At 39.3% G+C, this 26,659-nt stretch overlaps 4 protein-coding genes across 4 annotated transcripts; 1 reads left to right on the forward strand and 3 right to left on the reverse strand.

Moving 5' to 3' along the window:
• Positions 1–237: 237 nt before the first annotated feature.
• On the reverse strand, positions 238–2,519 carry LOC115568672 (uncharacterized). Its single transcript, XM_030396177.1, has 6 exons — positions 2,510–2,519; positions 1,705–2,031; positions 1,245–1,604; positions 988–1,035; positions 840–886; positions 238–752 (listed from the first exon to the last, which is right to left on the reverse strand). The coding sequence occupies exons 1-6, from the start codon at positions 2,517–2,519 to the stop codon at positions 615–617; spliced, it is 930 nt and encodes a 309-aa protein (XP_030252037.1). The 3' UTR covers positions 238–614.
• A 6,442-nt stretch (positions 2,520–8,961) lies between these two features.
• Positions 8,962–10,735, reverse strand: LOC115568732 (uncharacterized). The gene is made up of 5 exons (XM_030396293.1): positions 10,423–10,735; positions 9,963–10,322; positions 9,705–9,821; positions 9,557–9,603; positions 8,962–9,468 (listed from the first exon to the last, which is right to left on the reverse strand). The coding sequence occupies exons 1-5, from the start codon at positions 10,604–10,606 to the stop codon at positions 9,331–9,333; spliced, it is 846 nt and encodes a 281-aa protein (XP_030252153.1). The 5' UTR covers positions 10,607–10,735; the 3' UTR covers positions 8,962–9,330.
• A 2,385-nt stretch (positions 10,736–13,120) lies between these two features.
• Positions 13,121–14,717, reverse strand: LOC115568734 (uncharacterized). The gene is made up of 5 exons (XM_030396295.1): positions 14,417–14,717; positions 13,957–14,316; positions 13,700–13,747; positions 13,552–13,598; positions 13,121–13,464 (listed from the first exon to the last, which is right to left on the reverse strand). The coding sequence occupies exons 1-5, from the start codon at positions 14,619–14,621 to the stop codon at positions 13,327–13,329; spliced, it is 798 nt and encodes a 265-aa protein (XP_030252155.1). The 5' UTR covers positions 14,622–14,717; the 3' UTR covers positions 13,121–13,326.
• Positions 14,718–22,276: 7,559 nt separating this feature from the next.
• Positions 22,277–24,146, forward strand: LOC115568673 (uncharacterized). Its single transcript, XM_030396179.1, has 4 exons — positions 22,277–22,286; positions 22,827–23,156; positions 23,612–23,971; positions 24,133–24,146. Exons 1-4 carry the CDS (start codon positions 22,277–22,279, stop codon positions 24,144–24,146), a joined length of 714 nt encoding a protein of 237 aa, XP_030252039.1.
• Positions 24,147–26,659: the final 2,513 nt, after the last annotated feature.

Here is a 26,659-nt window from a genome sequence, read left to right on the forward strand (position 1 = left end):
AGCATTATCAGCCAGTATTTCTGTAAGAGGACTTGTTGTCAACAAGTCTGTGGACATTTATATTGTCTTTTATCAGGAAAAAACGTAATCTGAACTCACTACAAAAACTACATGAAGTGTACACACACTATGTACATTTTGTAAAATTCAATACCGGCTGGATTTCAGTGATTCTGAGACAGGAAATCTGCAGAATAACTAAAACTTATTTGACACAATAACAGATGAAGTCAGTAGTTTGGCACTACAAAGCACAGAGTTTTGTATTTATTGAATCAGTTTGTTACATGTTAGTAGAACTGATCAGAAATCAGTGTTTTCCTCTATTTTCTGATCAGATCCTCTGATATCTGAGTCATGTAACATGTCAGTGCCTTCACTGCAACATTGGAGCCTCTGGAGACCCCGAACAGCGTAAGAAGGTAAATACAATGATCAGAAGAGTTCAACCACACATTCAATATATTTCTATTCATCTATTAAATCTAACTTGTTTCTACAGTGATATGTGTATAGTATGTATACAAGCTTTACCTAATAGTCACGACTAGCAACTGTATATAAACCCACTGAGCTCTAAATGGACTGACATCAACCAAACACATCATTTTAAGTCACTGATCCAACCCAAAGGCCTTGACAGCAGTGTAGATCCTCTCTGTCTCTGCTGCTTCTGCATGCTTCATCACACCTCTGTCAGTTTTCATCACGGTGAAAACAACTGCAGAATAAAGTCTCATGTCCACATCTCTCTGTGAAAATACACCAGAAGACAAAGTTAAAAACACAAAGAATCACAACTGTTTCAATAAAGTTAATCCATCATTTAAATTCCTCACCTGTTGACTTTTTTGACCAACACTGATTTTCTGCCCGGCAACAGCAGCTGGATTTTCAAAACAAAAAGTATAGAATTAACAATAAATAAGGATCGAGCAGCTTTAATGTTATAGTGTTGTATAGAGAACTATGAGTAGCTTCTATTACCGTTGTAACAACCAGACTCTTTTTCCTTCATGGCGTAAATGAGGAAGGCTATAACAACCAGACTTACAGCCAAGACAGCACACAGCAGATAAATAAGAGCATCAGCCGTACTGGTTCCTGAAACATTAACAAAATGAAAAAAAACACTACCATTACTAAAGGGTAAATGTTGATCATGTTCTCATAGATTTTATTTGACTTATTGTATAGCTTGACACTTAAATGTTCAGAATTCCTAAATAATAGAACAATGTTACCTTCAATTTCCACTTTATCTCCATTTCCAAACAGTATCTCTCCACATGTGGCCACAGCACAGTAGTAAGTTCCAGCATCAGAGGAGCTGATGTTCTTAGAGAAGTGATGAACGCAGCTTTTCTGAGTGTCAGATCTGTCTTCACATTCATCACGTCTGTTTCCATCAGTGTAGAGGATGTTCGGATGAGATTTATCTGATCCGACTCTGAACCAGAACACACTGTGATCTCCTGAACATGTTTTAGTCTCAGAGTCAGAGAGGACTGAACACTGGAGAGTCTTCAAGTCTCCTGGACGGACTGGATCAGAGGCTGTCGGCTGCTGAACAACAGTGTAGTTCGATGTCCTCTGAGTGTTTCCTGTGTGATGTTTCAGTTAAGGTAAAGAAAGTTGACACAGTGAAGCTGAAAGTGGTTAAAGTGACTCCCCAACATTGCAAAAAACAGATCACATATTCACCTTTTAATGTCAAATAGGTTCCACTCCAAAAACCGTCTTTCCAGTCTATGACTCCACAGTGATACATTCCCTCGTCTTCTTCAGTTGTTCTCAAAATGGTCAGTTTACTGATATGCTTCTCAACTTTCAGATCCAATCTAGAGTCAGAAAACTCTGGTTTGAATACGGGGGTTGAATGTTTCATAAATGATACAATTAATTTCATATCATCTCCGACACTCTGCTTGTACCAGAAAAGACGTTTACCGCCCGCCTCATCAGAAGGCAGAACACATGTGAAGGTCACAGGTTCACCAAGTTGAACTGTGGTCACTGGAACCAGAGCATCTAAAAGAAATTGAAACGTACAATAAATTAATCAGTAAATGACAATTAGAGTATAATGTTAACAAAGATAAAAGATAATCACACTAACCACCATACTCTACATCTAGTTTGCATTAAGACACTTAAATGAGAAAATATAATGGTCATGATTGGACAGCACTTACATCCTTGATGAAGGAGAAGCAGTGTAACGCAGAACACGATCATCTTGACACACTGACTCTATGAGGAAGCTTGTTTGTATTTCAGAGAGTGAAGGTGGTGACGTGTTCAAGACGCTCAGACCATCCAATGCTTCTGATTGGTTATCACAGAATATACATACAAAGTACATTTCCTGCCACACGGGTGTTGTCCTGCTCTATGTGAAACCTGTTACCTCTCTGTTTCTCCTGCATTCACTAAACTATTTGATATTTTTACAGATTCTTATTTATTTGAATTTCAGGAATTGTGCAACATTTGTACCACCTCTCACTTTGCTTCATGGTATCACTTTTCAAATTGGAGGCTTGTCAGGAACCAAACAGAAAAGGCTCAAGAACACAAGGTGTAAATGTCCCAAAAAAAAAAAAATTATTCATAAACTCAATTCAAGAAACAATATCAAAAAGTATGCTGGCACAAATACAAAAATTAGGAAAATAACAACTCTAAATAAAGGCCCTGATAACTTAAACTGAGGTCAACTTAAATAAACAGCGACTTAACTCAACATACCTGACCTCCCAAATGAGACAATACGTGGGGTTATATAGACTCTGGCTAGCCAACACAGACATAAATCACTACTTACTTAATGCAGACGAAACATAATCTGAACAGAGACTACAAATGAAAACCTATACATACTCAATATAAACACTCAAATCATGAAGTAAACTTAAAGCTATACAATAACACCAAGTTCACACAGGATGATGCCAGAGGAGACAGTCTGCCCTTCTTGGACTGTGCAGTACACACTGAAGAAGAAGCCTCAACAATAAGGTGTACAGAAAACCTACACACACAGACCAACACTTGCTAATTGACTCTCATCACCCAATGGAGCACAAGCTGGGTCTCATCAGAACTCTAAACCATCGGGCTGAGACCGGACCCACAAAGTCAAAGCGGAACAAGAAGGAAAAGAAGCACATCAGGGGAGCATCTTAAACCTGTGGCTACCCAAACTGGACCTGTGTCAAGACCCCTAAAAGATTCAGAACAGACGGAGAGGAGGAGATGAGAGAATGTAAAAACATCATCATTCCTTATGTTGCAGGAACATCTGAGAAACTCAGATGGATCTTCCGTTAGCATCAAACCCCGGTTCACTTTAAACCTGGCAACACGCTGAGGCAGAAACTTGTCCATCCTCAGGACAAAACACCCAGGCATAAACAGAGTAATGTAGTTTATGCTGTTGAATGCAGCCATGACTGCACAGGTTTGTACATTGGGGAGACAAAGCAACTGTTCCATAAAGGAATGGCACAACACAGGAGGACCAACTCCTCAGGTCCTCAAGACTGAAGAGTTTATTTATGGGCAAACATACTGTTCATTTACTGCACCAGACGACTTTACTGCTGAACTTTCCCTCTGCTCTGATAGCCAACACCTGCCTGCTCTGAGCAGCCACCTACCGTTGTTCTGTCTCCCTCTTATTCAACCACACACACACCATGCACTGCCATGTTCTCAGAGGAGCCACGCTACTCTTTTAACTTCAGATACACTCGAGCCGATGTTAAAGTTCTCTGTGGTTTTTGCAGAAATGTATTTGTACATAGGAAATGAAATGTAGGTTGATTCTTTTTGGTTTGTTTTAACACGCAGCCTCTCTGTGTTCAGAGGACCTCAGTTTTATTAGTGAGTTTTCCCATGAAACATCTTAGACTGTGTATGTCCCCGAAAAATATTTGTCATTGTTTTAGTAGGAGAGCTCCCGCTTCTCAGTTGTCTTGTTAATTCAAGAGCATTAATCAGCCAGTATTTCTGTAAGAGGACTTGTTGTCAACAAGTCTGTAGAAATTTATATTGTCTTCTATCAGGAAATAACTTCATCTGAACTCACTTCAAAAACTACATGAAGTGTACACACACTATGTACATTTTGTAAAAGTGCAATACCGGCTGAATTTCAGTGATTCTGTCACAGGAAATCTGCAGAATAACTAAAACTTGTTTGACACAATAACAGATAGAGTCAGTAGTTTGGCACTAGAAAGCACAGAGTTTTGTATTTATTAAAACGGTTTGTTACATATTAGTAACACTGACCAGAAATCAGTGTTCTTCTCTAATGTTTGATCAGATCCTCTGATATCTGAGCCATGAAACATGTCAGTAACTTCACTGATACATTGGAGCCTCTGGAGACCCCGAACAGCAAAAGAAGGTAAATACAGTGATCGGAAGAGTTCAACCACACATTCAATATATTTCTATTATCTATTTAAATCTAACTTGTTTCTACAGTTATATGTCTATAATGTGTATATAAGCTTTACCTAACAGCCACTACTAGCTACTGTATATAAACCCACTGAGCTCTAAATAGACTGACATCAACCAAACACATCATTTTAAGTCACTGATCCAACCCAAAGGCCTTGACAGCAGTGTAGATCCTCTCTGTCTCTGCTGCTTCTGCATGCTTCATCACACCTCTGTCAGTTTTCATCACAGTGAAAACAACCGCAGAATAAAGTCTATGTGCACATCTCTCTGTGAAAATACACCAGAGGATGAAGTTAAAAACACAAACAATCACAACTGTTTCAATAAAGTTAATCCATCATTTAAATTCCTCACCTTTTGACTTCTTTGGCCACCACTGATTTTCTGCCCGGCAACAGCAGCTGGATTTTGAAACAGAAAGTATATATTTAATAGATAAAGATTGAGTAGCTTTAATGTTATAGTGTTGTATAGAGGACTATGAGTAACTTCTATTACCGATGTAACAGTAAAGGAGGAAGACATTAACAACCAGACTTAAAGCCAAGGTAGCACACAGCAGATAAAGAAGTACATCAGCCATAATGGGTCCTGAAACATAATCAAAAGGAAAAATCAAAGAAAATCACCAAAGGGGGAAATTTGATCATCTTTAATGTTACCTCATTGTTACCATTAATTATTTAAAATATAAGAACAAACACTCAATAGTTAATTTTCATGGATTTTATTTGACTTGATAGTTAATTGTTAAAAATGTCTAATTAATAGAACAATGTTACCCTCAATGTGCACTTTAGCTCCATTTCCAAACAGTATCTCTCCACCAAGTTGAACTGTGGTCACTGGAACCAGAGCATCTAAAAGAAATTAAAATGTACAATAGATTTATCAGTGAATGACAATTAGAGTATAATGTTAAAAGATAAAAGATAATCACACTAACCACCATACTCTACCTCTAGTTTGCATTAAGATACTTAAACGAGAAAATATAATGGTCATGATTGGACAGCACTTACATCCTTGATGAAGGAGAAGCAGTGTAACGCAGAACACGATCATCTTCACACTGACTTCATGAGAAAGTTTGTTTGTATTTCAGAGAGTGAAGGTGGTGACGTGTTCAAGACGCTCAGACCATCTAATGCTTCTGATTGGTTATCACAGAATATACAGTCAAGGTGTATTTCCTGCCACAAACAAGTGAAGTCTGTTACCCCTCTCTCTCTCATGCACTCACTAAACTAATTGATGTTTTGACAGATTCTCATTTGTTTGACTTTCAGGAATTATGCAACATTTGTTCTCCACTTGGAATGGTTTTCAATTTTTATCCATTTCTGCTGATATATCTCTCTCTCAGACACCAGATACCACTTCTCACTTTGCTTCATAGTAGAACAGACTATGAGGATGTTTATAACAACCAGACTTAAAGCCAAGGCAGCCAACGGCAGATAAATAAGTACATTAGCTGGAAGTGACGACGGACTGGTTCCTGAAACATGGAGAACTGTGGTCACTGGAACCAGAGAATCTAAAAGAAATTCAAATGTAAAGTAGATTAATCAGTAAATGACAATTAGAGTATAATGTAAAAAGATGAATAAGATAAAACATAATCACACGAACCAACATACTCTACTAGTCTGTCTAGTTTTATATTGATACTTAGTTGAGAAAATATAATGGTCATGATTCGACAGCACTTACATCCTTGATGAAGGAGAAGCAGTGTAACGCAGAACATGATCATCTTCACACTGACTTTATGAGGAAGCTTGTTTGTATTTAAGAGAGTGAAGGTGGTGACGTGTTCAAGACGCTCAGACCATCCAATGCTTCTGATTGGTTATCACAGAATATACAGTCAAAGTACATTTCCTGCCACAAACATGTTGTCCTGCTCTATGTGAAGCATGTTACCTCTCTCTCTCTCATGCATTCACTAAACTAATTGATGTTTTGATAGATTCGTATTTATTTGAATTTCAGGAATTGTGCAACATTTGCACCACCTCTCACTTTGCTTCATAGTAACACTTTTAAAATTGGAGGCTTGTCAGGAACCAAACAGAAAAGGCTCAAGAACACGAGGTGTAAATGTCCGAAAAAATATTAATTTATTTATAAACTCAACTCAAGAAACAATATCCCAAAGTATATTGATACAAAGACAAAAAATAGGAAAATAACAACTCTAAATAAGGGCCCTGATAACTTAAACTGAGGTCAACTTAAATAAACAGCGACTTAACTCAACATACCTGACCTCCCAAATGAGACAATATGTGGGGTCAGTGACGAACTGGGAACAAAAAACGGCCCTGGCATTTGCACCCACCAGCGGCCCACGGAAGAGGAGTGCGCGCGCCCACGCGCAATTTTTGACGCACATAAAGAACAGGCACTTTTGATAGCCCCGGTGATAGTGAACGTAAATTCCCAAGCTATAAACAACTGCACCCCAATACATAAAACGCATTAATAAATCATCAGAGCCAGCCGCTCCATAATACAAACGTGTCTTACCGTCACGCAGTCATCCATGTCTACCTCTTCATCCTCCTCTTGCTCATATTCCTCACTGTCCTGTCTTTCTCCCTGGTGTGCTGGTGCTAACAGTATTAGCGCTAGTGCAAGCTGAAGCTGCACTTGATTTAAAAAAAAATCAGCTGGTTTACAGCATTTTTCACCGTCGACCAACAGTGCTCTCAGAGATTTCTGTCCTTTTCTCCGCACCCACCTTGTGTCGCTTGATACTTCAATTCATGTTTTTGCAAGCTTAAACTCAGTCAACTTCCAACTTCCAACCTCCAACAACCACACTCAGACGTCCACTCGATTCAGTCTTGAAATTCCCAGAAGGCATTGCTTCATTTTAACTTTTGCAAACAACTATTCAAAAAAAAAAAAAAAATGCAGGTAGATTTGTTTTATTTCAATCCATATGTTTATTCATTCAATTAATTATTTATTTTTTTGGCAGCCGCAGTGGCATTTGCCCACATTGCCCAATGGCCAGTCCATCCCTGTGTGGGGTTATATAGACTCTGGCGAGCCAACACAGACATAAACCACTACTTCCATGATGCAAACGAAACATAATGTGAACAGAGACCACAAATGAAAACCTATACATACTCAATATAAACACTCAAATCATGAAGTAAACTTAAAGCTATACAATTACACCAAGTTCACACAGGATGATGCCAGAGGAGACAGTCTGCCCTTCTTGGTCTGTGCAGTACACACTGAATAAGAAGCCTCAACAATAAGGTGTACAGAAAACCTACACACAGACCAACACTTGCTAATTGACTCTCATCACCCAATGGAGCACAAGCTGGGGCTCATCAGAACTCTAAACCATCGGGCTGAGACCGGACCCACAAAGTCAAAGCGGAACAAGAAGGAAAAGAAGCACATCAGGGCAGCATCTTAAACCTGTGGCTACCCAAACTGGACCTTTGTCAAGACCCCTAAAAGATTCAGAACAGACGGAGAGGAGGAGATGAGAAAATGTAAAAACATCATCATTCCTTATGTTGCAGAAACATCTGAGAAACTCAGATGGATCTTCCGTTAGCATCAAACCCCGGTTCACTTTAAACCTACCAACATGCTGAGGCAGAAACTTGTCCATCCTCAGGACAAAACACCCAGGCATAAACAGAGTAATGTAGTTTATGCTGTTGAATGCAGCCATGACTGCACAGATTTGTAGATTGGGGAGACAAAGCAACCTTTCCATAAAGGAATGGCACAACACAGGAGGACCAACTCCTCAGGTCAAGACTGAAGAGTTTATTTATGGGCAAACATACTGTTCATTTACTGCCACCAGACGACTTTACCGCTGAACTTTCCCTCTGCTCTGATAGCCAACACCTGCCTGCTCTGAGCAGCCACCGACCGTTGTTCTGTCTCCCTCTTATTCAACCACACACACACCATGCACTGCCATGTTCTCAGAGGAGCCACGCTACTCTTTTAACTTCAGATACACTCGAGCCGATGTTAAAGTTCTCTGTGGTTTTTGCAGAAATGTATTTGTACATAGGAAATTAAATGTAGGTTGATTCTTTTTGGTTTGTTATAACACGCAGCCTCTCTGTGTTCAGAGGACCTCAGTTTTATTAGTGAGTTTTCCCATGTAACATCTTAGACTGTGTATGTCCCCGAAAAATATTTGTCAGTGTTTTTGTAGGAGAGGTCCCGCTTCTCAGTTGTCTTGGTAATTAACAGCATTATCAGCCAGTATTTCTGTCAACAAGTCTGTGGAAATTTATATTGTCTTCTATTAGTAAATAACTTCATCTGAACTCACTACAAATACTTCATGAAGTGTACACACACTATGTACATTTTGTAAAATTCAATACCGGCTGGATTTCAGTGATTCTGAGCCAGGAAATCTGCAGAATAACTAAAACTTATTTGACACAATAACAGATGAAGTCAGTAGTTTGGCACTACAAAGCACAGAGTTTTGTATTTATTGAATCAGTTTGTTACATGTTAGTAGAACTGATCAGAAATCAGTGTTTTCCTCTATTTTCTGATCAGATCCTCTGATATCTGAGTCATGAAACATGTCAGTAACTTCACTGATACATTGGAGCCTCTGGAGACCCCGAACAGCATAAGAAGGTAAATACAATGATCAGAAGAGTTCAACCACACATTCAATATATTTCTATTCATCTATTAAATCTAACTTGTTTCTACAGTGATATGTGTATAGTATGTATACAAGCTTTACCTAATAGTCACGACTAGCTACTGTATATAAACCCACTGAGCTCTAAATGGACTGACATCAACCAAACACGTCATTTTAAGTCACTGATCCAACCCAAAGGCCTTGACAGCAGTGTAGATCCTCTCTGTCTCTGCTGCTTCTGCATGCTTCATCACACCTCTGTCAGTTTTCATCACGGTGAAAACAACCGCAGAATAAAGTCTCATGTCCACATCTCTCTGTGAAAATACACCAGAAGACAAAGTTAAAAAACACAAACAATCACAACTGTTTCAATAAAGTCAATCCATCATTTAAATTCCTCACCTGTTGACTTTTTTGACCACCACTGATTTTCTGCCCGGCAACAGCAGCTGGATTTTCAAAACAAAAAGTACAGAATTAACAATAAATAAGGATGGAGCAGCTTTAATGTTATAGTGTTGTATAGAGAACTATGAGGAGCTTCTATTACCGTTGTAACAACCAGACTCTTTTTCCTTCATGGCGTAAATGAGGAAGGCTATAACAACCAGACATAGAGCCAAGACAGCACACAGCAGATAAATAAGAGCATCAGCCGTACTGGTTCCTGAAACATTATCAAAATGAAAAAAAAAAAGTAACATTACTAAAGGGTAAATGTTTATCATGTTCTCATAGATTTTATTTGACTTATTGTATAACTTGACACTTAAATGTTCAGATTTCCTAAATAATAGAACAATGTTACCTTCAATTTCCACTTTAGCTCCATTTCCAAACAGTATCTCTCCACATGTGGCCACAGCACAGTAGTAAGTTCCAGCATCAGAGGAGTTGACCTTCTTAGAGAAGTGATGAACGCAGCTTTTCTGAGTGTCAGATCTGTCTTCACATTCATCACGTCTGTTTCCATCAGTGTAGAGGATGTTTGGATGAGATTTATCTGATCCGACTCTGAACCAGAACACACTGTGATCTCCTGGACATGTTTTAGTCTCAGAGTCAGAGAGGACTGAACACTGGAGAGTCTTCAAGTCTCCTGGACGGACTGGATCAGAGGCTGTCGGCTGCTGAACAACAGTGTAGTTCGATGTCCTCTGAGTGTTTCCTGTGTGATGTTTCAGTTAAGGTAAAGAAAGTTGACACAGTGAAGCTGAAAGTGGTTAAAGTGACTCCCCAACATTGCAAAAAACAGATCACATATTCACCTTTTAATGTCAAATAGGTTCCACTCCAAAAACCGTCTTTCCAGTCTATGACTCCACAGTGATACATTCCCTCGTCTTCTTCAGTTGTTCTCAAAAAGGTCAGATTACTAATATGCTTCTCAACTTTCAGATCCAATCTAGAGTCAGAAAACTCTGGTCCAAACACAGGAGTTGAATGTTTCATAAATGTTACAATTAATTTCAGATCATCTCCGACACTCTGTTTGAACCAGTAAAGACGTTTACCGCCCGCCTCATCAGAAGTCAGAACACATGTGAAGGTCACAGGTTCACCAAGTTGAACTGTGGTCACTGGAACCAGAGCATCTAAAAGAAATTAAAACATACAATAAATTAATCAGTAAATGACAATTAGAGTATAATGTTAACAAAGATAAAAGATAATCACACTAACCACCATACTCTACATCTAGTTTGCATTAAGATACTTAAATAAGAAAATATAATGGTCATGATTCGACAGCACTTACATCCTTGATGAAGGAGAAGCAGTGTAACGCAGAACACAATCATCATGACACACTGACTCTATGAGGAAGCTTGTTTGTATTTCAGAGAGTGAAGGTGGTGACGTGCTCAAGACGCTCAGACAATCCAATGCTTCTGATTGGTTATCACAGAATATACATACAAAGTACATTTCCTGCCACACGGGTGTTGTCCTGCTCTATGTGAAACCTGTTACCTCTCTCTCTCTCATGCATTCACTAAACTATTTGATATTTTTACAGATTCTTATTTATTTGAATTTCAGGAATTGTGCAACATTTGTACCACCTCTCACTTTGCTTCTTAGTAACACTTTTCAAATTGGAGGCTTGTCAGGGACCAAACAGAAAAGGCTCAAGAACACAAGGTGTAAATGTCCAAAAAAAAAAAAAATTATTCATAAACTCAATTCAAGAAACAATATCAAAAAGTATACTAGTACAAATACAAAAATTAGGAAAATAACAACTCTAAATAAGGGCCCTGATAATTTAAACTGAAGTCAACTTAAATAAACAGCGACTTAACTCAACATACCTGACCTCCCAAATGAGACAATATGTGGGGTTATATAGACTCTGGCTAGCCAACACAGACATAAACCACTACTTCCATAATGCAAACGAAACATGATGTGAACAGAGACTACAAATGAAAACCTATACATACTCAATATAAACACTCAGATCATGAAGTAAACTTAAAGCTATACAATAACACCAAGTTCACACAGGATGATGCCAGAGGAGACAGTCTGCCCTTCTTGGTCTGTGCAGTACACACTGAAGAAGAAGCCTCAACAATAAGGTGTACAGAAAACCTACACACACACATCAACACTTGCTAATTGACTCTCATCACCCAATGGAGCACAAGCTGGGGCTCATCAGAACTCTAAACCATCGGGCTGAGACCGGACCCACAAAGTCAAAGCGGAACAAGAAGGAAAAGAAGCACATCAGGGCAGCATCTTAAACCTGTGGCTACCCAAACTGGACCTGTGTCAAGACCCGTAAAAGATCCAGAACAGTCGGAGAGGAGGAGATGAGAAAATGTAAAAACATCATCATTCTTTATGTTGGAGGAACATCTGAGAAACTCAAATGGATCTTGCATTAGCATCAAACCCTGGTTCACTTTAAACCTGGCAACACGCTGAGGCAGAAACTTGTCCATCCTCAGGACAAAACACCCAGGCATAAACAGAGTAATGTAGTTTATGCTGTTGAATGCAGCCATGACTGCACAGATTTGTAGATTGGGGAGACAAAGCAACCTTTCCATAAAGGAATGGCACAACACAGGAGGACCAGCTCCTCAGGTCCTCAAGACTGAAGAGTTTATTTATGGGCAAACATACTGTTCATTTACTGCACCAGACGACTTTACCGCTGAACTTTCCCTCTGCTCTGATAGCCAACACCTGCCTGCTCTGAGCAGCCACCGACCGTTGTTCTGTCTCCCTCTTATTCAACCACACACACACCATGCACTGCCATGTTCTCAGAGGAGCCACGCTACTCTTTTAACTTCAGATACACTCGAGCCGATGTTAAAGTTCTCTGTGGTTTTTGCAGAAATGTATTTGTACATAGGAAATGAAATGTAGGTTGATTCTTTTTGGTTTGTTATAACACGCAGCCTCTCTGTGTTCAGAGGACCGTCGGTTTTATTAGTGAGTTTTCCCATGTAACATCTTAGACTGTGTATGTCCCCGAAAAATATTTGTCAGTGTTTTTGTAGGAGAGCTCCCGCTTCTCAGTTGTCTTGGTAATTAACAGCATTATCAGCCAGTATTTCTGTAAGAGGACTTGTTGTCAACAAGTCTGTGGACATTTATATTGTCTTTTATCAGGAAAAAACGTAATCTGAACTCACTACAAAAACTACATGAAGTGTACACACACTATGTACATTTTGTAAAAGTGCAATACCGGCTGAATTTCAGTGATTCTGTCACAGGAAATCTGCAGAATAACTAAAACTTGTTTGACACAATAACAGATGAAGTCAGTAGTTTGGCACTACAAAGCACAGAGTTTTGTATTTATTGAATCAGTTTGTTACATGTTAGTAGAACTGATCAGAAATCAGTGTTTTCCTCTATTTTCTGATCAGATCCTCTGATATCTGAGTCATGTAACATGTCAGTGCCTTCACTGCAACATTGGAGCCTCTGGAGACCCCGAACAGCGTAAGAAGGTAAATACAATGATCAGAAGAGTTCAACCTCACATTCAATATATTTCTATTCATCTATTAAATCTAACTTGTTTCTACAGTGATATGTGTATAGTATGTATACAAGCTTTACCTAATAGTCACGACTAGCAACTGTATATAAACCCACTGAGCTCTAAATGGACTGACATCAACCAAACACATCATTTTAAGTCACTGATCCAACCCAAAGGCCTTGACAGCAGTGTAGATCCTCTCTGTCTCTGCTGCTTCTGCATGCTTCATCACACCTCTGTCAGTTTTCATCACGGTGAAAACAACTGCAGAATAAAGTCTCATGTCCACATCTCTCTGTGAAAATACACCAGAAGACAAAGTTAAAAACACAAAGAATCACAACTGTTTCAATAAAGTTAATCCATCATTTAAATTCCTCACCTGTTGACTTTTTTGACCACCACTGATTTTCTGCCCGGCAACAGCAGCTGGATTTTCAAAACAAAAAGTATAGAATTAACAATAAATAAGGATGGAGCAGCTTTAATGTTATAGTGTTGTATAGAGAACTATGAGTAGCTTCTATTACCGTTGTAACAACCAGACTCTTTTTCCTTCATGGCGTAAATGAGGAAGGCTATAACAACCAGACTTACAGCCAAGACAGCACACAGCAGATAAATAAGAGCATCAGCCGTACTGGTTCCTGAAACATTAACAAAATGAAAAAAAACACTACCATTACTAAAGGGTAAATGTTGATCATGTTCTCATAGATTTTATTTGACTTATTGTATAGCTTGACACTTAAATGTTCAGAATTCCTAAATAATAGAACAATGTTACCTTCAATTTCCACTTTATCTCCATTTCCAAACAGTATCTCTCCACATGTGGCCACAGCACAGTAGTAAGTTCCAGCATCAGAGGAGCTGATGTTCTTAGAGAAGTGATGAACGCAGCTTTTCTGAGTGTCAGATCTGTCTTCACATTCATCACGTCTGTTTCCATCAGTGTAGAGGATGTTCGGATGAGATTTATCTGATCCGACTCTGAACCAGAACACACTGTGATCTCCTGAACATGTTTTAGTCTCAGAGTCAGAGAGGACTGAACACTGGAGAGTCTTCAAGTCTCCTGGACGGACTGGATCAGAGGCTGTCGGCTGCTGAACAACAGTGTAGTTCGATGTCCTCTGAGTGTTTCCTGTGTGATGTTTCAGTTAAGGTAAAGAAAGTTGACACAGTGAAGCTGAAAGTGGTTAAAGTGACTCCCCAACATTGCAAAAAACAGATCACATATTCACCTTTTAATGTCAAATAGGTTCCACTCCAAAAACCGTCTTTCCAGTCTATGACTGCACAGTGATACATTCCCTCGTCTTCTTCAGTTGTTCTCAAAATGGTCAGTTTACTGATATGCTTCTCAACTTTCAGATCCAATCTAGAGTCAGAAAACTCTGGTTTGAATACGGGGGTTGAATGTTTCATAAATGATACAATTAATTTCATATCATCTCCGACACTCTGCTTGTACCAGAAAAGACGTTTACCGCCCGCCTCATCAGAAGGCAGAACACATGTGAAGGTCACAGGTTCACCAAGTTGAACTGTGGTCACTGGAACCAGAGCATCTAAAAGAAAATTGAAACGTACAATAAATTAATCAGTAAATGACAATTAGAGTATAATGTTAACAAAGATAAAAGATAATCACACTAACCACCATACTCTACATCTAGTTTGCATTAAGACACTTAAATGAGAAAATATAATGGTCATGATTGGACAGCACTTACATCCTTGATGAAGGAGAAGCAGTGTAACGCAGAACACGATCATCTTGACACACTGACTCTATGAGGAAGCTTGTTTGTATTTCAGAGAGTGAAGGTGGTGACGTGTTCAAGACGCTCAGACCATCCAATGCTTCTGATTGGTTATCACAGAATATACATACAAAGTACATTTCCTGCCACATGGGTGTTGTCCTGCTCTATGTGAAACCTGTTACCTCTCTGTTTCTCCTGCATTCACTAAACTATTTGATATTTTTACAGATTCTTATTTATTTGAATTTCAGGAATTGTGCAACATTTGTACCACCTCTCACTTTGCTTCATGGTATCACTTTTCAAATTGGAGGCTTGTCAGGAACCAAACAGGAAAGGCTCAAGAACACAAGGTGTAAATGTCCCAAAAAAAAAAAATTATTCATAAACTCAATTCAAGAAACAATATCAAAAAGTATGCTGGCACAAATACAAAAATTAGGAAAATAACAACTCTAAATAAAGGCCCTGATAACTTAAACTGAGGTCAACTTAAATAAACAGCGACTTAACTCAACATACCTGACCTCCCAAATGAGACAATATGTGGGGTTATATAGACTCTGGCTAGCCAACACAGACATAAACCACTACTTACTTAATGCAGACAAAACATAATCTGAACAGAGACTACAAATGAAAACCTATACATACTCAATATAAACACTCAAATCATGAAGTAAACTTAAAGCTATACAATGACACCAAGTTCACACAGGATGATGCCAGAGGAGACCGTCTGCCCTTCTTGGACTGTGCAGTACACACTGAAGAAGAAGCCTCAACAATAAGGTGTACAGAAAACCTACACACACACATCAACTCTTGCTAATTGACTCTCATCACCCAATGGAGCACAAGCTGGGGCTCATCAGAACTCTAAACCATCGGGCTGAGACCGGACCCACAAAGTCAAAGCGGAACAAGAAGGAAAAGAAGCACATCAGGGCAGCACCTTAAACCTGTGGCTACCCAAACTGGACCTTTGTCAAGACCCCTAAAAGATTCAGAACAGACGGAGAGGAGGAGATGAGAAAATGTAAAAACATCATCATTCCTTATGTTGCAGGAACATCTGAGAAACTCAGATGGATCTTCCGTTAGCATCAAACCCTGGTTCACTTTAAACCTGGCAACATGCTGAGGCAGAAACTTGTCCATCCTCAGGACAAATCACCCAGGCATAAACAGAGTAATGTAGTTTATGCTGTTGAATGCAGCCATGACTGCACAGATTTGTAGATTGGGGAGACAAAGCAACCATTCCATAAAGGAATGGCACAACTCAGGAGGACCAACTCCTCAGGTCCTCAAGACTGACGGGTTTATTTATGGGCAAACATACTGTTCATTTACTGCCACCAGACGACTTTACCACTGAACTTTCCCTCTGCTCTGATAGCCAACACCTGCCTGCTCTGAGCAGCCACCGACCGTTGTTCTGTCTCCCTCTTACTCAACCACACACACACCATGCACTGCCATGTTCTCTGAGGAGCCACGCTACTCTTTTAACCCTCATGTTGTGTTCGTTTCATGTTAAACAATTTTGTGTTCCCGGTCAAAAATGACCGTTCCATTTAAACTCATCATAAAAACTGTATAATACATATATTATCACTACTTGTTGTGTTAGATCTTTTTATCAACTTCAGTTCTTGTGAACATTACAAGTTTTGAACTTCTATTTGTTATGTATGGCCTGTATACCTCACTGATCTGAGCGTATACATCTTGAATTCGAGTTCTAAAAAGCATAATTTCTGGATTATTTTGACTATAAAAAATAATCAGATGAAACATAGTATATTGTTTGTTACAGACTACTTAGGGTAAAAGTTACCAAGGACATTTGTTTTTAAACCATTTCATTCTTTTATACAGTCACATAAAGTAACACTTGTGGTGTTCCCGGTCTAAGGGTTAGGTGAGTCTCAGGTGGGGATGAAGACCAGGATAAGTTCCCATTCTTTGACCTGAATGTGACAGCAGCCTCAGCATGGCCATCCTCTTCATCACTGGATTTCTCCCCATCAGTTAATTCTTGGTCTGGATTATATTCTGTGTCGTCTTCATCCTCTGACACTTCCTCCTCTAATCCATCCTCACTGTCAGTTTCCTGGCCTCTCTCCTCCTCACCAGTGTGGTGATCACATATGTAATCAATAGCCTCTCTTATGGTATATCGATGTGCCATGGTGCTGCCACACGATGAACTGTGAGCAAGGCCTCAAAAAAGCATTTTTATAGGCTACCAAAGCTGCGAGAAAAGTTCAATATTATTGAAACAATGTTCCAACAACTTTCTGAGAACGGGTGTTGTTCCCGCGGGAGAGAGACTCTACTGGGCTAATGTTCCCGTGGTGGTTGCCTGGGAACCAAGGTGTGTGTGTGTGTGTGCATGTGTGTGTGTGTGTGTGTGTGTGTTTGTCCATATGACAAATGAGGATGTACCTGAGATCAGTTTTTTACACTAATTGTAGTCTCCCCCATTCATTTCTAATGACTTGTCATTTTTGACCGGGAACACCAAGAGTGTACAAAAGTTGAATAAAATACACAAAATTGTATGCAAATAAATACTATTTATTTTGTGTGTTGAAATCCTCTTTGTGGACAAAGTCATGGACTCTTAGGTCAGTCTGATCAAATTAAGTACATTTTTCAGAGATAAAACTTTTAAATCGGACAGATTTGACCGGAACACAACATAAGGGTTAACTTCAGATACACTCGAGCCGATGTTAAAGTTCTCTGTGGTTTTTGCAGAAATATACTTGTATGTAGGAAATGAAATGTAGGTTGATTCTCTGTGGTTTGTTTTAACACGCAGCCTCTCTGTGTTCAGAGGACCTCAGTTTGATTAGTGAGTTTTCCCATGTAACATCTTAGACTATGTATGTCCCCCAAAAATATTTGTCAGTGTTTGTGTGGAGAGCTCCCGCTTATCAGTTGTCTTGGTAATTAACAGCATTACCAGCCAGTATTTCTGTAAGAGGACTTGTTGTCAACAAGTCTGTGGACATTTATATTGTCTTTTATCAGGAAAAAACGTAATCTGAACTCACTACAAAAACTACATGAAGTGTACACACACTATGTACATTTTGTAAAAGTTAAATACCGGCTGAATTTCAGTGATTCTGAGACAGGAAATCTGCAGAATAACTAAAACTTGTTCGACACAATAACAGATGGAGTCAATAGTTTGGCACTACAAAGCACAGAGTTTTGTATTTATTGAAACAGTTTGTTACATGTTAGTAGAACTGATCAGAAATCAGTGTTTTTCTCTATTTTCTGATCAGATCCTCTGATATCTGAACCATTTAACATGTCAGTGCCTTCACTGATACATTGGAGCCTCTGGAGACCCCAAACAGCGTAAGAAGGTAAATACCACGATCGGAAGAGTTCAACTCCACATTCAATGTATTTCTATGCACCTTTTTCAATCTAACTTGTTTCTACAGTTATATGTGTATAATGTGTATATAAGCTTTACCTAATAGCCACTACTAGCTACTGTATATAAACCTACTGAGCTCTAAATGGACTGACATCAACCAAACACATCATTTTAAGTCACTGATCCAACCCAAAGGCCTTGACAGCAGTGTAGATCCTCTCTGTCTCTGCTGCTTCTGCATGCTTCATCACACCTCTGTCAGTTTTCATCACGGTGAAAACAACCGCAGAATAAAGTCTCATGTCATCATCTCTCTGTGAAAATACACCAGAAGACAAAGTTAAAAACACAAACAATCACAACTGTTTCAATAAAGTTAATCCATCATTTAAATTCCTCACCTGTTGACTTCTTTGACCACCACTGATTTTCTGCCCGGCAACAGCAGCTGGATTTTCAAAACAAAAAGTATAGAATTAATAATAAATAAGGATGGAGTAGCTTTCATGTTATAGTGTTGTATAAAGAACTATGAGGAGCTTCTATTACCGTTGTAACAACCAAACTCTTTTTCCTTCATGGCGTAAATGAGGAAGGCTATAACAACCAGACTTACAGCTAAGACAGCACACAGCAGATAAATAAGAGCATCAGCTGTCGGTGAACACGTACTGGTTCCTGAAACATTATCAAAATGAAAAAAAAAGTAACATTACTAAAGGGTAAATGTTGATCATGTTCTCATAGATTTTATTTGACTTATTGTATAACTTGACACTTAAATGTTCAGATTTCCTAAATAATAGAACAATGTTACCTTCAATTTCCACTTTATCTCCATTTCCAAACAGTATCTCTCCACATGTGGCCACAGCACAGTAGTAAGTTCCAGCATCAGAGGAGCTGATGTTCTTAGAGAAGTGATGAACGCAGCTTTTCTGAGTGTTAGATCTGTCTTCACATTCATCACGTCTGTTTCCATCAGTGTAGAGGATGTTTGGATGAGATTTATCTGATCCGACTCTGAACCAGAACACACTGTGATCTCCTGGACATGTTTTAGTCTCAGAGTCAGAGAGGACTGAACACTGGAGAGTCTTCAAGTCTCCTGGACGGACTGGATCAGAGGCTGTCGGCTGCTGAACAACAGTGTAGTTCGATGTCCTCTGAGTGTTTCCTGTGTGATGTTTCAGTGAAGGTAAAGAACATCAACACAATGAAGCTGAAAGTGGTTAAAGTGATTCCAAAAAACAGATCACATATTTACCTTTTAATGACAAATAGGTTCCACTCCAAAGATTCTTATCCCAGTCTATGACTGCACAGTGATACATTCCCTCGTCTTCTTCAGTTGTTCTCAAAATTGTCAGTTTACTAATATTCTTCTCAACTTTCAGATCAAGTCTAGAAGCAGGAAACTCTGGTTCGAAAACAGGTTTTGAATGTAACCTTGATGATACAATTAATTTCAGATCATCTCCGACACTCTGCTTGTACCAGTAAAAAGGTTCACTGCCCAACTCATCTAAACGTAGAACACATGTGAAGGTCACAGATTCACCAAGTTGAACTGTGGTCACTGGAACCAGAGCATCTAAAAGAAATTAAAATGTACAATAGATTAATCAGTAAATAACAAGTAGAGTGCAATCTTGAAAAATCACACTAACCACCATACTCTACATCTAGTTTGCATTAAGATACTTAAATGAGAAAATATAATCATCTTGATTCGACAGCACTTACATCCTTGATGAAGGAGAAGCAGTGTAACGCAGAACACGATCATCTTGACACACTGACTTTATGTGGAAACTTGTCCTATTTCAGAGTGTGAAGGTGGTGACGTGTTCAAGCCTCTCAGACCATCTAATGCTTCTGATTGGTTATCACAGAATATACAGTCAAAGTGCATTTCCTGCCACAAACATGTTGTCCTGCTCTATGTGGAGCATGTTACCGCTCTCTCTCATGCACTCTCTAAACTTTCAGTTTTTATCCATTTCTGCTGATATATCTCTCTCTCAGACACCAGACACCATTTCTCACTTCGCTTCATAGTAGAACAGACAGTGATTAGACAATTACATTTAGCTACAGTGCGTCGCTTCTCAAATCAGAGACTGCCAATTGATCAACATCAACACAATTTAAATCCATCTATTAGTTGGGATGTATAGTTTAGTGAATGGAGTGATGCTGTGCAAGAATCTCTCAGACATCTAGGTCATGGTAAATCAAGGTACTTTATCATCTCTGTACAGGCACGCCAAAGCAGCTCACATAGAACAGAAGCTCTCACCTGGAAAAATAAGTACATCTACATCACAGCCCATCTGGACATACAAGAGGAGTGTGTGAAAAACTTGTCCAACAGAGAGCTCACTCAACCAGAGAAGGATGTCGTTGCCAAAGTGACTGAACATTGCAGTAGCTTCAGAACAGATACCGGTAGTAGATCACATCAGAACAAAAGAGTCAGCCATCAGAAACAACAAGCTGGCAGACACAGAGGCAGAACAGCTACTGTTGAAGGTACTACGGTTGGTTACCCAAACTGGACCGCAAAAAGATCCAGAGCAGATCCACTTACATCTGAAGGAGAAACGTATTCCTTTGAGGACAACAATGTGAACATCTTGGCCAGAGAAGACAGATAGTTTGAAAGAGGAGTAAAGGAATCCATTGATGTCGAACTGGAACGACTGTCTTTGAACAGAGGAGGTGACCTTAGACATTACTTATCACCTACAACACTGTACTGAGTTGTCTCTCCAGACAGCTTAACAACCATTCACACCTGGACTCACCTGGACGTAGCAACCCACATGAAGGCTGGTCGAACGACTAACAAGTGACCCTGATGAATCTGAAACTCAGAGCTCACGTGTCTTTAATGACTCTGTAAGGACACTCCCACACAGAGTTTAAAACCCTGCAACTCCCCTCCAGTTAGTTAGAAGTGAAGAAGCCTCTTGGATGAGGGGTGACACGTCTTCAAGAAACTTAAACAAGTCCAGTTGCCTCCGATGCAGCACCCAGATCATAGATTTAAGAGAACGTTTACCCATGCTTATTAACATTTTGGAAACGGTAAATTGGCGATGGTAGAACTTGAGCGACCAGACTGCCCTTCTAGCAAACTCAACATCATTAGCATTGATAGCTATAACACGGATAATGTTACAAGTCTTCTTGTGTACTGAGGAGCTGAAGAGTTTATTTATGGGCAAACATACTGTTCATTTACTGCCACTAGACAACGTTACTGCTGAACTTTCCCTCTGCTCCGATAGCCACCACCGACCGTTGTTCTGTCTTGGAGGCCCCAGGTCTGATTCTTTTTTATTTTTTTTAAACAATATTTTTATTGAACTCCGCAAAGCAATAACAGACAGCACAGAAACATAAACAAGACATGATCAACAAGGTGCTTATACAAAATACAAGATAAACAGACAAGAAGAGAGAGAGAGAGAAAAAAAAAGAAATATGGGGGAGAGAGCATCCGAGGCAATTCTATCATCTGTTTACCACTAAATTGATGATAACGAGCCAGTGTCTCGTACCCAGGCCAGGTCAGTGAGTCCAGATCTCATCCTTTGAGGGGCATTAAAGCCTAAGTAATCAAAGTAAGGATCCCAAGTACGGAAAAACAAAAAGGGTCTGTCCTTTAATGCTGTAGAGAAAGCTTCAAATGGAATAATATTGGACACAATTTGTAACCACTGATTAAGGGATGGGGCTTTATCAGAGATCCAAAGGACTAGGAACCCAGGTCTGATTCTTGCACAGCATCACTCCACTCACTAAACTATACGCCCAAACTAGTAGATGGATTTAAATTGTGCTGATGTTGATAAATCTGCAGCCTCCCATTTGAGAAGTGTCGCACTGGAGCGAAATGTAATAGTGTCTGTTCTACTATGAAGCAAAGTGAGAAGTGGTATCTGGTATGTGAGAGAGAGATATATCAGCAGAAATGGATGAAAATTGAAAACCATTCCAAGTTGAGAACAAATGTTGCATAATTCCTGAAAGTCAAACAAATGAGAATCTGTCAAAACATCAAATAGTTTAGTGAGTGCATGAGAGAGAGCGGGGTAACAGACTTCACTTGTTTGTGGCAGGAAATACACCTTGAATATATATTCTGTGATAACCAATCAGAAGCATTAGATGGTCTGAGCATCTTGAACACGTCAGCACCTTCACTCTCTGAAATACAAACAAGCTTCCTCATAAAGTCAGTGTGAAGATGATCGTGTTCTGCGTTACACTGCTTCTCCTTCATCAAGCATGTAAGTGCTGTCCAATCATGACCATTATATTTTCTCATTTATGTGTCTTAATGCAAACTAGATGTAGAGTATGGTGGTTAGTGTGATTATCTTTTATCTTATTATTTTTTTTTTTTTACATTATTCTTCAGTTCTTAATTATGGATTAATCTATTGTACATTTAATTTCATTCAGATACACTGGTGCCAGTAACCACAGTTGAACTCGGTGAACCTGCAACCTTCACGTGTGCTTTTCCTAACGCTCTGATCAGTCGTAGAAGCATCCAGTGGTACAAGCAGAGTGCCGGAGATTTACTGAAATTAATCGTGACGCGGCAGAAATCTACACAGCCTGAGTACGCACCAGAGTTTCCAGCCTCCAGATTCCAGGTAAACAGTGATGACAATTTTAGCAACCTGACCATCCTGAGGACAAGGCAAGAAGACGAGGGCATGTATCACTGTGCAGTATCGGAGTGGATTATAAAGACGGTATGGAGTGGGACGTATCTGTTACTAAAAGGTAATCTCGTGGTCTACTTTTATAAAGTTTTTCTCATGCTTCACATTGATCAAAAGCTGCAGAATGTAGATGTTTACAAAAAAGAACCTTTTAAACGCACTACAAGGAACTTTTAACATGTTATGAAACAGTAAAACTGGCAAGATCTGTAATTTAGTGTTTCGCGGTAAAACGTCTTCACTGGTACAAGCAGAGTGTCAGAGATGATCTGAAATTAACTGTAACATTTAGGAAACAATCAACCCCTGTGTACGGACCAGAGTTTTCTGACTCTAGATTGGATCTGAAAGTTGAGAAGAACATTAGTAATCTGACAATTTTCAGAACAACTGAAAAAGAAGTGCTGTGAAGATCACTGTGCAGTCATGTATTTGGAGAGGAATCATTTGTCACTTCATTGTGTAAATGTTATTTAACTTCAATGCATGCATTTAACACAGTTTGGCATTACACAGGAAACACTCAGAGGACATCGAACTACACTGTTGTTCAGCAGCCGACAGCCTCTGATCCAGTCCGTCCAGGAGACTTGAAGACTCTCCAGTGTTCAGTCCTCTCTGACTCTGAGACTAAAACATGTTCAGGAGATCACAGTGTGTTCTGGTTCAGAGTCGGATCAGATAAATCTCATCCAAACATCCTCTACACTGTTGGAAATAGACGTGATGAATGTGAAGACAGATCTGACACTCAGAAAAGCTGCGTTTATCACTTCTCTAAGAACATCAGCTCCTCTGATGCTGGAACTTACTACTGTGCTGTGGCCACATGTGGAGAGATACTGTTTGGAAATGGGGCTAAAGTGGACATTGAAGGTAACATTGTTCTGTTATTTAGGAAATCTGAACATTTAAGTTTCAACTTATACATTGAGTCGAATAAAATCTATGAAAATCAACTACTGAGTGTTTTTCTTGTTATTAAACAAGTAATGGTAACAAGGAGGTAACATTAAACATTGTTTTTTGTTTCAGAGACCAGTACGGCTGATGCTCTTATTTATCTGCTGTGTGCTGTCTTGGCTGTAAGTCTGGTTGTTAATGCCTTCCTCATTTACGCCATGAAGGAAAAAGAGTCTGTTTGTTACAACGGTAATAGAAGCTACTCACAGTTCTCTATACAACACTATAACATTAAAGCTTCTCCATCCTTATTTATTGTTAATTCTATACTTTCTGTTTCCAAAATCCAGCTGCTGTTGCCGGGCAGAAAATCAATGGTGGTCAAAAAAGTCAACGGGTGAGGAATTTAAATGATGGATTAACTTTATTGAAACAGTTGTGATTGTTTGTGTTTTTAACTTTGTCTTCTGGTGTATTTTCACAGAGAGATGTGGACATGAGACTTTATTCTGCGGTTGTTTTCACTGTGATGAAAACTGACAGAGGTGTGATGAAGCATGCAGAAGCAGCAGAGACAGAGAGGATCTACACTGCTGTCAAGGCCTTTGGGTTGGATCAGTGACTTAAAATGATGTGTTTGGTTGATGTCAGTCCATTTAGACCTCAGTGGGTTTATATACAGTAGCTAGTAGTGACTATTAGGTAAAGCTTATATACATATTATACACATATAACTGTAGAAACAAGTTGAAATAGATATTGTATATAGAAATACATTAAATGTGTGGTTGAACTCTTCTGATCATTGTATTTACCTTCTTATGCTGTTCGGGGTCTCCAGAGGCTCCAATGTATCAGTGAAGGCACTGACATGTTACATGACTCAGATATCAGAGGATCTGACCAGAAATTAGAGAAGAACACTGATTTCTGATCAGTGCTACTAATATGTAACAAATTGATTCAATAAATACAAAACTCTGTGCTTTGTAGGGCGAAACTACTGACTCCATCTGTTATTGTGTCAAACAAGTTTTGGTTATTCTGCAGATTTCCTGTCTCGTAAAATCCAGCCGGTTTTTAACTTGAACAAAAACGAGCTCACCCACAAAAGCACTGGTCAATATTTTTTGGGGATATACACAGTCTGACTGATACACAGCTAACTCTTGCCAACATGTTGTCTGTTGGGGATAACACGTCACATGTAAACACTCCCTAATCAAACTGAGGTCCTCTGAACACAGTTGCAGAGCAGCTGACTCTGCCTGTAGAGAAAGGTGGTGCTGGTTGTGGTGAGCTGCTCTAACAACAGAGTACAAACACTCTTGCGGCGACTCTTTCCTCCTCTTTCAGCTTTTCACTTTCCTTGTGGTCAAATCAAGTGCTGCAACGTTCACTAGCTGCCTCCACTTCACTATCCTGCAAGATATATGATAGTGTTTGTGTGTAAATGACACATTTGTCAGAGATTCAGACTGAAACATCAAGATCAGTTGAATCAGTCTCCCTTAAAAAGTCACAGAGTTCAGTGAGCAGCTGAGTTAAGAGACACTATTAATAAACTTTGTTCAACTCTGTCTACAACAAAGTGTCAGTTATTTGTACCAGCTACTTAATTCAGTAAATGTAACACATTTTAAAATACATGATCAGTCTATCATTGTGTTGCAGTGCTGGAGTCTAACTCACATGTCAGACCGACATTTTGAGGTTTTGACAGTGAGCTGCTGTGTGTCTGTTCACCACAACTGTAGACAAACACTTATGGAAACTTTTTTTATTTTAGTCACAATGAATCTTTCCTCAGAGAAATGCACTGATAAGAAAATACATTGCATGATTAACTTGAGGGAAAAACCTCTAAACTTTATGAACTCCTCCTTCGTTCTGTTGCTGCAACACTTTGTGAAGCTCTTCTGCACGTCGTGTCGTGAGAACGATCAAAGCCACATGCAACAAGCTGCACTGACAGCTACAGGCTGCAGTCGACCGTTTGACCGACCACCAAGACTGTTTACTCAGAACAGAACCTGACTACGGGCCTCAACAGGATACGTAGCGAGGGAAGAGCTGAGACAGGTTTCAGAAGGCTAATTTTAGTTGTACAAAAGACAAGTTTTGGTTTTATTTGATGGTTAATGTGCTCATTACAGTACAACTATTGACTATAAATATGTTTTTTAAAGCTACAACGATAGAGATTTACAATAGTACACATCAGTTGTATTGAAACATACAATCATTATATTAGTTTATTGATTCCTGTTCTTCAATTTAGACTTCAGCACACATGTGAAACCTGTTTGTGGATAATCAGGCAGACTTCATGTAAGTTCTCTTTCATTTAAGAAGTCTTGTTGAACGGATCAGGGTTGGGACCAGAGAGTGATTAGCACCTCCCCCCTCTGACAAGAACTACCAATCAGAAGGACCGAAAACTGAGTTGAAGGCGATGGTGACATAGCGTGACTGGGTAGGAGTGTCTCCAAACGTCCTGCTTCTTGTAACTGCCCCTTTTTAAAGTTGTTGTGATATCAAACACTGGCCATAAAAGGAATATACTGAAGTGTTACAGGCCACTTTCATGAGGCTGAAATAGTGAGTGAGAGAGGCAGAAGAGTCTCACCTCAGTTTGAAGCCCGACCACAACAACGCTTC

The sequence above is a fragment of the Sparus aurata genome, chromosome 18, assembly GCF_900880675.1.
Source record: "Sparus aurata chromosome 18, fSpaAur1.1, whole genome shotgun sequence".
Taxonomy (NCBI): Eukaryota; Metazoa; Chordata; class Actinopteri; order Spariformes; family Sparidae; genus Sparus; species Sparus aurata.

Excerpts from the sequence above, each read along its gene's own strand:
- LOC115568673 (XM_030396179.1), top strand. Across the intron at positions 23,157-23,611 it reads GACGTATCTGTTACTAAAAG|GAAACACTCAGAGGACATCG; the intron begins GTAATCTCGTGG and ends GGCATTACACAG.
- LOC115568672 (XM_030396177.1), bottom strand. Across the intron at positions 887-987 it reads AGAGTCTGGTTGTTACAACG|CTGCTGTTGCCGGGCAGAAA; the intron begins GTAATAGAAGCT and ends TTGAAAATCCAG. Across the intron at positions 753-839 it reads TTGGTCAAAAAAGTCAACAG|AGAGATGTGGACATGAGACT; the intron begins GTGAGGAATTTA and ends GTATTTTCACAG.
- LOC115568734 (XM_030396295.1), bottom strand. The coding sequence starts at position 14,621 with ATGAAATTAATTGTATCATTTATGAAACATTCAACCCCCGTATTCAAA. Across the intron at positions 14,317-14,416 it reads AACCTATTTGACATTAAAAG|GAAACACTCAGAGGACATCG; the intron begins GTGAATATGTGA and ends AACATCACACAG. Across the intron at positions 13,599-13,699 it reads AGAGTCTGGTTGTTACAACG|CTGCTGTTGCCGGGCAGAAA; the intron begins GTAATAGAAGCT and ends TTGAAAATCCAG.
- LOC115568732 (XM_030396293.1), bottom strand. The coding sequence starts at position 10,606 with ATGAAACATTCAACTCCTGTGTTTGGACCAGAGTTTTCTGACTCTAGA. Across the intron at positions 10,323-10,422 it reads AACCTATTTGACATTAAAAG|GAAACACTCAGAGGACATCG; the intron begins GTGAATATGTGA and ends AACATCACACAG. Across the intron at positions 9,822-9,962 it reads AGCTAAAGTGGAAATTGAAG|GAACCAGTACGGCTGATGCT; the intron begins GTAACATTGTTC and ends ATAATGTTTCAG.